This window comes from Micromesistius poutassou (assembly GCF_964030765.1).
Source record: "Micromesistius poutassou genome assembly, chromosome: 18".
NCBI lineage: Eukaryota > Metazoa > Chordata > Actinopteri > Gadiformes > Gadidae > Micromesistius > Micromesistius poutassou.
Window position 1 is genome coordinate 11,861,069 of NC_140288.1, and position 15,000 is coordinate 11,876,068.

General features: G+C 48.9%; 1 protein-coding gene across 2 annotated transcripts in view; it reads right to left on the reverse strand.

Moving 5' to 3' along the window:
* Positions 1 to 4,696: 4,696 nt before the first annotated feature.
* The window catches only part of LOC311363417 (copine-8), a 61,827-nt gene continuing 51,523 nt past the window's right edge, over positions 4,697 to 15,000 (reverse strand). For both annotated transcript variants that reach the window (XM_084483361.1, XM_084483360.1), the window contains 6 exons: positions 14,659 to 14,840; positions 14,054 to 14,181; positions 10,468 to 10,570; positions 10,080 to 10,137; positions 9,775 to 9,848; positions 4,697 to 8,202 (listed from right to left, as the gene is read on the reverse strand). In XM_084483361.1, the coding sequence (XP_084339487.1) occupies positions 8,014 to 8,202; positions 9,775 to 9,848; positions 10,080 to 10,137; positions 10,468 to 10,570; positions 14,054 to 14,181; positions 14,659 to 14,840 (734 nt within the window). In that variant the 3' untranslated portion in view covers positions 4,697 to 8,013. The remainder of the gene's footprint in view (positions 8,203 to 9,774; positions 9,849 to 10,079; positions 10,138 to 10,467; positions 10,571 to 14,053; positions 14,182 to 14,658; positions 14,841 to 15,000) is intronic.

Here is a 15,000-nt window from a genome sequence, read left to right on the forward strand (position 1 = left end):
CATAACGGAGAACCACAGAAACACAGAGAGGCACTGCGGGGGGCGGGGGGGCTGGTCAACACATACACGGACTGAGAGACAGGCAGGGGGGGACGAGAGACAGAGAGACAGGCAGGGGGGGGACGAGAGAGAGAGAGACGGACGCAAATACAGACACATGCACACCCACAGACCAGGCTAAGGGGACTGTCTGTCTGTGTTGGTGTCTGACGGACAGAGAGAATGAGGGAACGGAGAGACAAGCTAATCGACGTTCCGTACCGTATCACTTTTAGAACCGTCAAATTAAAGTCGGCGTCCTCCGACTGTACTGTCGAAGCTGGCCGGTTGCTAGGCGACCAGGTGCGTCGGGGGGGGCAGACGCATCGTTATGTTCCCCTAACCCCCCCCCCCCCCCCCCCCCCCCGACTAGAGTTGTTCATCGCAAAGACAGGATTTACCCTTTGACCAAAATAAACAGAGAAATCAAGGTTGGCCTGGGACTGACAAAGGGCTTTGATTACTTTGTTGAGTCGTTCAACTATGGGATGGATGCGTTGTTACGGCAGCAACGTACGAGGTCAGGGTAGACCGTCATCACGGCGTGGAGAGAAAAGGGGGACGTCGAAAGGGTGTCGCCCAGGGTTACCGGAGACAATACGAGAATACACAGAGCGCAGCACGCTGCACGCAGCAGTTAACAGCGGTACACTGGCCCGCAACATCCACAGTGGCAGCGCAACGACGCACAACGACGCACAACGACGCATCTGTACAAAGCATCCAATACCACGGCCCTGAAGGCGACCGGATAAGAAACACAGAAGAAACGTAAACCATGTTTTGTTGTTCTGCTCCTGAGAAGCGATGAGGACCGAAGTCGTGTGTAGGGGGTAGAGGAGAGAGGAGAGAGGAGAGAGGACAGAGGAGAGAGGACAGAGGACAGAGGAGAGAGGACAGAGGACAGAGGACAGAGGACAGAGGAGAGAGGAGGCCGCGTCCGTCAGTTAACCGGTTTCATGGCATCAAATCCACATTTCTTGCGGCTTCAAGAAAAATGTACGGATTCAATTGACGGAATTAAGCAGTGACACACACACATGCACGCAGTCACATGCACACACACACACACACACACACAATAAAACACACACGCACTAACACTTGCATGTGTACACTTTGACACACACTCCCACACACACAGACACACACACACGCACACGCACACACACACACGCATGCACACACACACACACACACACACACACACACACACAGCCGGTGCAGGGGTCCAGAGCTCCGTCGTCACGGAGATGAATCGCCTGAGCTCACCATCTAAAAATAGCTCCGGCCACCATGTTGAAATATAACACATCTACACGCAAGCGCACACACACACACACACACACACGCACACACACCGTTGGCGTGTGTGCGTGTCACTGTGTCAGTTGGCACGATTGACACCCGTATCAGCAAGTTATCCCCCGCCCCCCCCCCCCCCTGTTTCCGTGGTGATTAATCTGTCCATCACATTCCTCAGGGGATGCTGGGGGAAGCAGGCGTGACCGAAGCTGGTTCTGGAGGAAACAGATGTGGTAACATCTGGACAATCCTGATGAAATCATCCAGATATCATCAAATAGAATACTCATTCATAAATACAATGATACACCTGAGACACATCAGAAGTACTAATTGCTAACTCATCATAATTACAGTATTTACTCTGTAAATACTGTCTGACTGAATATATGAATATATGTGATACATGAAAAGCATCCCTATGGTTACACCAAATACCAAAATAAAAGCCCCCTAAGGTTCCACTAAATATCATAAAACAAGTCTCTCTCCCTGGTTTCATCAAAATAAATCTGTGGCTTTGCCTGAAACTCTCAAATAAAATAGCCCCACTCTGGTTTGAGTCGATTTCAAAATAAAAGTCCTCCCTGGTTCTCCTGTCAGTATTATTAGCTCAGAGGCGGTCAGCTGTGAAGAACAACGCGCAGCAGGCCCCTGGCCCGACGCCACGCCCTTCAGCCTCCTGCCTGCTCTTCATCTAGAAACACTTCACTCTATTTGTGGTCTTTACCTGAATATTATCACGTACTAACTCCAACTAACAATCCCTGTCCAATCCCAGTCCTGCTGATGGTACCAGTGTCTTCGGTGGTGCACCACTGTATCTCTCTAAACTGGTTGATCCAAACTTCAGTCTATTTTTAAACCTTAATCCAAAGTCTTCCACACAGAAACACCAACACCATTAAAGGCTCTAATGTTTCCACCAGGTGTAACCAGGACGTTTATGAGCCTTTACAGGCCGTTTTAACTTCGTACCCTCATAGTGACATGTTTACATTTACATTTTACATTAAGGGCATTTAGCAGTTGCTTTTATCCGACTTACAATACCTACATTTGTTAGAAGAAAGAGAAACAACAATACATCGCTGTGGGTACAGTGAGGATGTTCAACCAAGTGCCAAGCACTAATCATCACTAGGTTAACCCGTTCCCCGTATACACTAACCATCACTAAGTTAACCCATTCCCCGTACACAACAGAGACACCTAGGATGACATGCTACACAATGCTAAGTACTAAGGGCTCTGGGTGAGGAGGAGGAGGAGGGCTCTGGGTGAGGAGGAGGAGGAGGAGGAGGGCTCTGGGTGAGGAGGAGGAGGAGGAGGAGGAGGGCTCTGGGTGAGGAGGAGGAGGAGGGCTCTGGGTGAGGAGGAGGAGGAGGAGGAGGAGGAGGAGGGCTCTGGGTGAGGAGGAGGAGGAGGAGGAGGAGGAGGGCTCTGGGTGAGGAGGAGGAGGAGGAGGAGGAGGGCTCTGGGTGAGGAGGAGGAGGAGGAGGAGGAGGAGGAGGGCTCTGGGTGAGGAGGAGGAGGAGGGCTCTGGGTGAGGAGGAGGTTGTGGATGAGGGCTGGTTGAAGCAGCCTCAGCTGGCCTGAGTCAGACCGTTTCACCGCTTAAACCCGTCGTTTCTCAAACGGTGAACACTCCGATGACAAACGAATGAAAACAAACACAGTGTCCAAACGGTTCCACTCCTAAGCCCAAAACACGGTTCCTTTCCTTTTTAATTTTTTTTTAATTTAAACCTTTATTTAACCAGGCAGATCATTAAGAACAAGTTCTTATTTCCAGTGATGGCCTGAGAAAAAGCACACGCTTATTGGGGGGGGAAGGGAAAAGGGCAGTGAGAGGACAGGTTAGAGAGGCAACAGCACAGACACAGTACAGACACACACAGTACAGACACACAGCCGTACAGACACACACAGTACAGACACACAGCCGTACAGACACACACAGTACAGACACACAGCCGTACAGACACACACAGTACAGACACACACAGTACAGACACACAGCCGTACAGACACACAACAAGGCAGCAGCAGGGACCTGCAGGGTTAACACACAGATACTCACACATACAGAGCACCAGCCAAGAACAGGATTACATCAACAAGGCAGAATAGCAAGAATAAACTTATAGCAAAATAACAATTGTGAAAACATAAAAACATAAAAAACACGCTGCTTTCCAAGGGGAAGACGTTGACCAGATGAACCTGTGATGGAATCTGTGTTGTTGTTTGAAGCAACCTTTTTAGTGTTCAACGTGGAATACAGGACCATTATGGCAAATAGGAGAGAGAGAGAGAGAGAGAGAGAGCGGGGGGAGAGAGACAATTATGGGTAACAGAAGATGGAATATGAGCGAGAGAGAGAGGAGGGGGTGGAGAGTGAGAGAGCGAGAGGGGGGAGAGAGAGAGAGAGAGAGAGCGAGAGAGATGTTCACTTCAGGAGGTGAAAAGGGGAGATTTAGAGGTAAGTGGGAGTTGACATTTTGAATGCAAATTACAGGCTTTCTGTTCTGAACCCCTCGGTAGAGAGGTTCTGTATATAAGGAGCATGCTAAAAACACTCCGAAATTAGGACAAGACGGTATATAAGTCCTCAGGTGAAACTCTTATAGGTTTTTTTTGGGCTTTTAGGAAGTTCCCAGAAGAACGTAAGGCTATATTTGTTTAAATGCACATTTATGGATTCAATATATAATTGAACGTCCTTTAATATACAAACAAACCTGAATTAAATCAAATAAAGCCAACGACCAGCTTTCCAGATTCCTTAGTTCAGTTATGAAATTAGAAACGTCCATCTGTCAGCGAATGGAACGAGTGGGAGAGAGTCGAGACAGTTAGTTAAAAGAGGGCGATGAGTCTCTGGTGAGAAAACACAGAACGTCACCACGTTTTGCCAAACGGTCGCGGCATCGCGCCACAGTGCTGCTGGATGGTTTATAAGCACCGAGAGCTAACGCGTTGTTAGCACCTAGAGCTAACACGTTGTTAGCCCTTCTGTCCGCTGGGACAGAGCTCAGGGAGACGAGACACACTCATCACTCTAACAGTAGGCTAGTTATAATAATCGATTTCTGAATATAAGAATGTTAAACAATGGGTGTAATGACATTTTTGTTCACATCATTAAATATGAAAATTATGACTTTTATGTTCTCTGCTAATAATAGTTTTTTTTACTAATATTTTGGATATTTTTCCTAGCTATGATAACTTCTACAAGTAGTTCTACACCCTTTATCTGTACATACATTACAGGAGGAGATTCATACAATGTTAAATGCTATATAAAGTCAGTTTCGTAGAGGCAGATTGTGTTTAGTAAGAATATTTATTGAAAAAATGTATAATTTATTACAGAAATAGTCATCTATTATATATGGATTAACAGACAATCAGTATACATTAGTCATGCGTTTTCCGATGAACCACGCCATCAAAAAGTACAAGATAGTTTTCTGTCAATAAATGTCTTGTGCAAATAAAAAATAACACTCCAAAGCAATAAAAACACAGACACAAAATAGATTCCCGATTAAAATCCTCGAACAATCCGTTAATCAGAAGGCATCGCACAATTCAAAGAAACTCCGTGAAAGATTTAAGGCCATTTTGTACAGATCATTTGTATATACTTCAAAACACAAGCGAAACGTGTGCATCCCATGTAAAAGTTACATGCAAACAGAGTGCACGCTAGAAAAGTTATGATGCGCGTACAATATAGGATTCAGATCGCCTCAGTAAACATACATCGCATGTGTCCGATGAACGCACACGGTCCGATTAAACACTCGTAGAAAAGGCCCTCGCACACACACACACACACACAAACACATGCACAGTTTGCACACACACACACACACACACACACACACTCACATGCACGCACACATATACACTCACACGCAGATGCATGCACATGTACACACCCACATGTACACTCAGATGTACGCACACAGAGTGCTACATATCACAGACACACATGTAGAAAATACACACACACCCTAAACCTTATATTAAAGACAATCTTGTGAATAAAGAATTAAGTGATCGATGAAATCATCAATTAAGCATGGGAAGAGATGTGTTGGCTCTCATGTCTTCATGAGAGAGACCGTTACCTGTTGGATATCGTTACCTGTTAAGATATCTCCTTCGTAACTAGCTTCACTAACTCACTAGTGTGTTCGACACGTTTTGGTCCAAGTATTGGCACCTTTAGTTTCTTAATTGACACCTTTATGAAAACAAAATAAAATACATAAAATAATAAAAACTGTAAAATACTTTTTCATTGTCACAATGTAAGGAATACAATGCCGTACAAAGTGTCTACAATGCTCTAGCTGTGGGAATGGAGTTGTGAGCTCATCCTGAGTCACTTCATATAGCCCGTTAGAGTGCAGCCAATGAGAGAGCAGATGGGGAAAAACAAGTTTAAATGAGGGTGGTGCTTGTTACAGTTTCACCTTAGTGACCAGTTCAACAAAGAGGAGAACGATGAAGCAATATTATAACATCTGTTTGAAAGCGAATCCAATTTTTACAAATGGCAAGAGTTTTGGCAACTAAAAGTGGAAGATAATCAAATATTAATCACGAATGACAACCTTATGGAAATTGATGTTTTTGACAAATAAATATTTTTTCCTCCAAATTGTCCGTAGAAGATTCTGCATGTGTGTAAACAGACATCCCAGTACTTGTGATTAACCAAGTATCCAATCCTCTGCACCTGAAGAAACACCTGACCAATCAAACATCCTGTACGGATACAGACCAGCTGGGAGGGGAGACGGGTTCGGGGGGGGGGGGGTCAGGCTAGTGGGGGTCAGGGTCGACGCCCAGCTGAAAGGTTCTTGGTTCTACCTCCACACGCCCAGACCCCACCCTGGGGGGGGGGGGACAACTAAAGCCAAAAATAAGATTAAAGCCAAAGGTAAAGCCAAATAGAATTAACTCTTAATTGGACAGGCCACTCCCCCAGGTCTTAATTGAACAGGCAACGCCCCCAGGTCTTAATTGAACAGGCCACGCCCTAAGACCTTGACTGAACAGGCCACGCCTCCAGATATTAACTGAACAGGCCACACCCTAAGACCTTGACTGAACAGGCCACGCCCACTGACAGCTAACGCTGCGGGCCTTTTTCCCTCTCTCACCGCAGGACTCTAGACCCTTCTGGATGTGAGAAACATCACTGACCCAACGACCCTCTCTGCTGACGCCAGGCCGGGTGCTACAGGGGGGCGGTGAGTGAAGACACCCTGCTCCTATCCAACGGGTGCTGAGCCTAGAGATGGGTCACCTGCACCCCTACAGTTAGCATACGTCACGTCCACACCACCCACGCTGGCTGGAGGTCGACGCCCAAACACCATCCAGTCATACAGTGAGGACTGTATGACTGTAATAATTAATTAGACAGTTCGGCTGTCTTACCAGTTCGGCTTTTCATTCGGAAAAAAACCCAATAAGAACAATAAAATGTTTTTCACAGATATAAAAGCAAATAGCTACCGATGGCTAGCTGTGGCAGAATAGAGTAGAGTATAAAAGCTTTTGTCGGGGGGGGGGGGGGTGACGGTACAAACGGTACAAACGGGAGAATGGGTTTTCTTTGCGTTTTTTGTTGCTGGGCTTTTTTCCCCCTTCAAACACTCACTGTTTGAGAGCAGCTACAGAACAGGGAGAGGCCCTGGGCGAGAGACATCTATTGCCAAGGCAGTTTGGAGCGAGAGAGAGAGAGAGAGAGAGAGAGAGTACAGACAGACTGGTAGAGATGCAGGTGAGAGATAGAAAGAGGAAAGGTAAGGGTAGTAATTCTTCATCCGGAAGAAAAATTAGGGTCATGACCCCTATGCCTGAGTACAGTACAGTACAGTACAGACAGACAGACAGTCGGACTGACTGAGTCAGACAGACAGACAGACAGAGACAGACAGATAGAGTCAAACAGTTGGACAGACAGACAGACTTGCAAATTTAGTGCAGGACCACTATGCATGCACTTGACCAAGGCTACACCCATGCAAATACATGTACTACAGTACAGTACAGTACAGTACAGTACAGTACAGTAGGGCTACCAACACCTGCACTGCTGAGAGAGAGAGAGAGAGACAGAGAGAGGAGAGGAAGAGAGAGAGAGAGAGACATTAATACTGAATTACGCTGATATAAAAAGTAGACAGTGGCAAGATTTAAAATCTCTCCTGACTGTGTACTGTAAACACTGAGAGCAAGAGAGAGAGAGAGAGAGAGAGAGAGAGAGAGAGAGAGAGATCCCATTCATCCAGTTATTTACACATCTCAGGATTGGATGTTTCCTTGTTCCAGGATGGGGGGGGGGGGGGGGTCCGGAATTCTCGATGCAGAGTCTGGAGTTTTCCTCTCAGAACCAACCGATGCTGGAAGTGAACACTCACTCCCCGGTTTACAACACACACACACACACACACACACACACACACACACACACACACACACACACACACACACACACACATTGTCCTCCAGAGTGGCGCATGGGGGGGAGGGGGGAGGAATATATGGAAGTACATTTTTTCGGAGTCGGCCCATTCCGACCCTCCCCACTGTGGTCGTCGTCACCACGGAAACCGCATCCAGGTGGGGTGGGGTGGGTCAGATCTGGGTGTGCAATGGCTGTACCGGGGGGGTGTAGGGGGGCGGGGCGGGCGAGGGTTTGACGCCACGCGTCCGCATGTAGGACAGGAACTGGTCGGGGATCTCGGCCAGCACGTCTTTGGCCAGACGGGCCATGGACAGGATGTGGTTCCCAGTCCGGTCGATGTAGTCCCGGAAGGGCACGAACTGGAGGGGGGGGGGGGGGGGGGGGGGGGAGGAGGGGGAGGGAGAGAAGGCAAGGTGGGGGAGACAGAGAGGGGAGAAGGAGAGACAGAGGGAGAGAGAGAGACGGATATAGACACAGAGGGGGAGAGAGAGTGAGAGAGTAGAGAAAAAAATATTAACTTTTGTGCTTTGTCAATATTTGCGTTCCAATAAAGGCCTTTGATGCTTGAGAGAGAATTATAGAGAGAGGGAGGAGTCAGAAATCCTTATTGATTAATTCCCCTGATGAACTGGTCCGGACTCGACACACACACACACACACACACACACACACACACACACACACACAGACCCACACTTTGGAGCTATTTTGTGCGTTCTTTAGTTGAGTCATTCCTGACTCCGGTCACCATGACAACCCCCCCCCTGCCCACCCGCCCCCCAGAGAGTGTTGGTCCTCCGCAGCAGTCTGTGTTCCCCCCCGCTCAGCAGAGCAGCTCTGTGCTGAACCGGACTCTGAACAAATGTGATGGTGGGATCTCCAGAGATGTCAAAGCAGCCGGTGGAATAATGAGGAGATGGGAACCGCCACGCGGTCTGAGCCTCCTCCTCCTCCTCTCACTGGTCTGTCAGGTCTGTGGGTTCAGGGTCCGACACGTGGCCTCTGACTCGTTAGCCTAACGAGCTCCCTCTCTCTCTCTCTCTCTCTCTCTCTCTCTCTCGCTCTCTCAGCCAATTACATGTGAGTGTGTGAGTGTGTGTGTACGTGCGTGCACATGCACAAATACCTATGTTCACAAGATGTTCCAACTCCAAATAAATAAATACGGAAATGGACAGCCAAACACACACAGTGTGTGTGTGTGTGTGTGTGTGTGTACATGTATTTCAGTGTTTTGTGTAATTGTGTTTAGAGACACGGTGAGTGAGCTTGTATAAACACATATGCATATGTGTGTGTTTGTGTGTGTGTGAGTGCGTGCGTGCGTGCGTGGGCACGTGTGTGTGTGTGTGCGTTGAGCACCAGCACGGTCTTTTTTTTAATAAGCTCCCTAACAAGCACCCCTTGCTCGCCCACCCCCAGGCCGAGGAGAGTGAGCGAGCGACCTTTGACCCCTGAGGCGACAGGAAGGAATGAGGCGGGAGCACACACACACACACACACACACACACACACACACACCGGCCACACACACACACACACACACACCGGCCACATAAACACACACACACACACACACACACACACACACACACACCGGCCACACACACACACACACACACACACACACCCCCCCCACACACACACACACACACACACACGCCCCCCCACACACACACACACACCGCCCACACACACACACACACACACACACACACACACACACACACACACACACACACACACACACACGCCACGACATGCGCCCATGTCCTTCATTAGGTCTGTCAGCCGTGGGGAGGGTTGGTTGATGGGCGTGGGCAAATTACCTTGCAGCCGATTGGATGAGCTGTGTGTGTGTGTGTGTGTGTGTGTGTGTGTGTGTGTGTGTGTGCGTGCGTGTGTGTGTGTGTGTCTGGGTCTGTGTGTACCTGGACGATGTCTCTCTCAGCATATCTTCCTCTGGATGATATCCTCACTTCGTCTCCGTCCAGCTCCACCATGGCTGCACACACACACACACACACACACACACACACACACACACACACACACACACACACACACACACACACACACACACACACACACACACACAGACACACACATTAGTACCTGGCTTTCTGTGTGTCAGTCTGTGTGTCAGTCTGTGTGTCAGTCTGTGCGTCCGTCCGTCTGTGTGCACATGCATGTGGGTGTCCTTTAACCTCCTGTAGGAGGTGACTTGAGGACTTACCGTCAAACTCTGCAGGTCCCACCCCCACTATGATGATGGACATGGGGAGCCCGGCGGCCTGGGGGGGGGGGGTTACAACACGTTACAAGCACAGCCTCCTCTGTGGTGTCATGCTGCGAGGCGGAGCCAGGGGACGGCTGCACCACACGCAGGGGTCCTGTCTGTGTGCAACCTTTGTGTTTCTGAGTGTATGGTATGGTGTGTGTGTGTGTGTGTGTGTGTGTGTGTGTGTGTGTGTTGACAGTGTGTGTGCATGTGTGTTCAGGGTGTGTGTGTGTGTGTTCAAGGTGTGTGTGTGCGTGCGTGCGTGCGTGCGTGCGTGTGTGTGCGTGCGTGCGTGAGTGCGTGCGTGCGTGTGTGCGTGCGTGCGCGTGTGTGTGTGTCTCACGTTGACGATGGACTCCTTGGTCTGGGCCATGTCTGAGATGACGCCGTCAGTGATGATGAGGAGGATGAAGTACTGGGAGCCATCTTTGACTGACGCTGCATACCTGCACACACACACACACACACACACACACACACACACACAGAGGCACACACATGCAGTCACACACACACACACACACACACACACACACACACACACACACACACACACACACGCAAAGAGGCGCACACACACATACACACACACAAGGCCACACACAGACACGCGGCCACACACACACACAAACACACGCACCCACACACAGAGCCACACACACACACACACACACACACACACACAATATTAAACACAGTACAGGTGTGTGTGGGTGGTATTGTATTCAGCAGTCCTCTACACAGCTAAACATGAATCGGTTATTGATTAAAGGAATGATCCGCCACGGTGCACAGAATAAATCACAAAGGTCATAATTAAAGATAATGAACCTCATTAATGACACGATAAAAGATAACGAACATCATTAAAGACACGATGAAAGATAATGAAGGTGGCATATTGTTCCAGGTGGACTCTGATTGGACAGCAGATAACCTGCTGTTTGCTTTTCCGACACGCTCCAACTTGAAATCTAACGACAGCAGCGCACTCTCTCTCTCTCCGTCGCTCTGTCTCTCTACCATCTCCTCCGACTCTCACCCTCTGTCTCTCGCTCTCACCCCCTCGTTCTCCCTCTCTTGCTGCTCTCATCATCTATGCCCCTCCCCTTCACTCCCTCTCCCCCTCTCTCTCTGAACGTCTCTCCATGCTCTCTGGTCCTTTTCTCTCTCTCTCTCCACATCTCTCCATGCTCTCTCGCCCTGTTCTCCCCCACTCTCTCTCTCCATATCTCTCTATGCTCTCTCGTCCCGTTCTCTGCCTCTTCATTCTAATGTGGCCTTTTGATGTCGTCTGCGTTATTGGGTTTGACCTTTACATCCCATAATAAGCCCGTCGCGGAAGCCACGATTAGTGATATTTACAGACGTCCCAATCCTCCCGGCAGACACACACACACACACACACACACACACACACCTGTACCCCCACACTACTTTTTTGGCATGATTGCTTGTGTTTAGGTGATTCACCTCCATGTTCCAGTTGTGTCCTATTCCCTAACCTCTCCTCTCCCCTATTCTCTCCCCCTCTCCCCTGCCCTCTCCCACCATATGATTCATCCTCATCGTTGAAGAGGAGATGAGAGATGAGTGGAGTAGAGAAGAGGAGACAAGGGGAGAGAGGGAGTAGACAGAGATAGGTGTAGGAGGAGAAGAGGGATGGGAGAGGAGGGGAGGGGAGAGGGAGAAAGAAGAGAGAGGACACAGAGGGAGGTGTAGGATGAGGGAGGAGGAAGTGGGAGATAGAGAAGAGAGGAGGAGATGTGGGCAGCGAGGAGGAGAGAGGAGACAGAGAGCTGCAGGAGAAGAGGAGATAGCGAGAGGGTCACCTCCACCTCCTCATCCAGACAACCTGTTCTCCCTGCAGAGCCTCTGCCTCCCAAACGTCAAAACGATGAAAACAAGCTAATGTCAAATAGACAACAACGATCCTAACTCCCTCCTCCTCTCTATGTGTTTGTATGTGCAACCTGCTCATTAAAACGTATTTCATTTTAAAGTAATTGAACGTTAACGTGAATTTAATAACTCAAGATGAGAATGTGTACCTGGGAGTGTTTGTGTACCGGTTGAGAGCAGCCACACAACAGAGAAACACCTTCAGCACCTGACTGATCAGCAGTAATAACCACATATCAAGGAAGACATTGCATCTGTTATTTTGTTATTCACGCTTTTTTTCCTATAATACTCGCCCCAAACCTTTGGTTCAGGGAGAAGAGGGTTTGACAGCCAGGGAGCCTGGAGACTGATCCTCACCACCTACACTAAGACTATTCCACCTAAGTCTGAACCTGTGCTGTATTACATCCTCGAATTAACCATCTATTTGACCCTCCAACCTGTCCATCCTGATTCAACCTGTCAAGTTGCCTTGATTTCCACTACAAAGAATTAGTACTACGACGAAAAAATACACAACGCAGAGTATATACGAACAGTTTAGAAATAAGCTGAAATCTAACACAATAACAGACATATCAGTATGCTTTGAGTTGTTTCTAAAGTAACTGAAGCAGTCATTTGTGACCAAACAGTAGCCCAATTAAACCAATGCTCTTTTCCCACTGCCTCCCATGCAGGTTGTGATTCAGGAAACAGTATTTAGCCATTTGCTAGAAGGATAGAAAATGGCTGTTAAACTGAACCAATTGAATCTTTTCAATTGGTTGAAGGTTTTCCTGGATTTGGAAAAGGCTATTTTGTAGATATACAGTCAATCCTAATATTAGTTTGTCCAAACTTATTACAATACTCTGCTAATGCATTACCATGGATGGAGCGATACCTTAACTCAAGAAACCGGCGCACAAGAATTAATTACACATGCTCATCTTCTTCTGACTGTGCGCCAGGTGTTCCACAGGGATCGATGCTTGGACCCTTTCTATTCAGCTAATTACATTAATGATCTAATTACATTAACGATCTGCGCTCGGTTTGCCCAGAGATCCACAGCCAGATGGACGCAGATGACAGAGATATTTACACCCATGCTTCAACAAGAGAACAAGCTGCTTCGGATCCTACTCATAACGCCCCAGCGTGTGGCCCACTTCAGACCCAACATCACTCATTATAACGCTGCTGCACATCCGCGCTACTAAAAAGGAACCACAAATGGGTCACAGCCATGGGGACAACACGCCCCCCTCCTTCCCAGATCTCTCCTGGAACACACACACACAGGTTTTCTGTGTTTGAGCTCAAACAGTGGGTTGACTTACACTTTGATTGAAAGTAGATTGAATTAAAAATGTGTTCTTTCTAGATCCATTCGTCCATGCTGGGCTACTGTAGAGCCGTGGCAGTTCAACATACTGTAGCTGCTCTCGATGGAGACCTAAGGGCTCATTCTCAGGGCACAAAAACAAAACTCTGTGTGCATGTGTAAAGTTTGCATGTTGTTGTGTGTGTGCTTATGATGTTGCTTGTGTGTGTGTGTGTGTGTGTGTATGTGAGAGAGTGTGTGTGAACTACTATCTGTGTGTAGTTTGTGTGCATGCACGTAGCTTGTGTGTGTGGGTTTATGTGTGTGTTTATGTGTGTGTGTGTGTTTATGTGTGTGTGTGTGTGTGTGTGTGTGTGTGTGTGTGTGTGTATGTGTGTGTGTGTGTGTGTGTACTACTATCTGTGTGTAGTGTGTGTGTGCGTGTAGCTTGGGTCTGTGTGTGTTTATGTGTGTGTGTCTGTGTGTGTCTATGTGTGGGTGTGTGCGTGTGCGTGTGCGTGTAGCTTGTGTCTGTATGTATAGCTTGTGTCTGTGTGTGTGTGTGTGTAGCTTGTGTCTGTGTGTGTGTGTATAACTTGTGTCTGTGTGTGTGTGTCTGTGTAGCTTGTGTCTGTGTGTGTGTGTGTAGCTTGTGTCTGTGCGTGTGTGTGTGTGTGTGTGTGTGTGTGTGTGTGTGTGCGTGTGCGTGGCTCACCTGGCCACGTGGTTGATGACGGGGGAGAAGTTGGTGGGACCGTAGAGCTGCACCGACTTGAGGCTCTGGTAGTAGGACTCCATCACGCCCTCGATCCCGGAGCAGTAGGGGTTCTGGGGGTTCCCGTTCTGAGGGGAGGGGGGAACACCTAGCCATGAGGGACACCTCTCGCTCTCACACTGAAATACATCTGCCTTGTTTGGAGGCTACACACACACGTATCTCATGTATGTTACATTTACATTCACATTTAGCAGACGCTTTTATCCAAAGTGACTCACGACGAAGTACATTTGTCAGAAGAAAGTGAGAGTCCAGGTGAACTGTGAACAAGCGAGTCTTGAGGCGCCCTAGCCCTCGCCAGAGGCCCACAGGCTGCACACACTCCATGAGGAGCAGCGGCCATGTGCCAGCGCACACCAACAACAAATCAACAGATGCCGCTGTAGCCCCAGAGTAGCCGTGCTTGTTATGCTCGTTATGTGGTCAACCTCCTCTGGCCCGAGGTTGGGGGCTCTGCAGGCCTGACAGAATCTCCCAAAGAAGGGACGAGGTTCCCCCCGGTCTACCCTAGACCCCCACCCTCCCCTCCTGCTGTGACTCACCAGGGCGAACTCGTGGGAGACGCGTCCGTCGGGCGGCAGCTTGGCGCCAAAGCCCAGTGCGGGGAACATCTTGTCGCTGTCGTAGTCCTGGATGATCTCGCCCACCGCCTTCAGGGCCATGGCGTAGGCGTTGAGCTGGTACGGGCTCATGTAGTGCAGGGAGGTGGGCTGGGCCGGGTTACCTGGAGGGGAGGAGGAGGGGAGACAGGAGGGGAGAGGAGGGGGGAGGAGGGGAGAGGAGGGGAGACAGGAGGGGAGAGGAGGTGAGAGGAGGGGAGACAGGAGGGGAGAGAGGAGGTGAGCGGAGGGGAGAGGAGGGGAGAGAGGAGGGGAGAGGAGGGG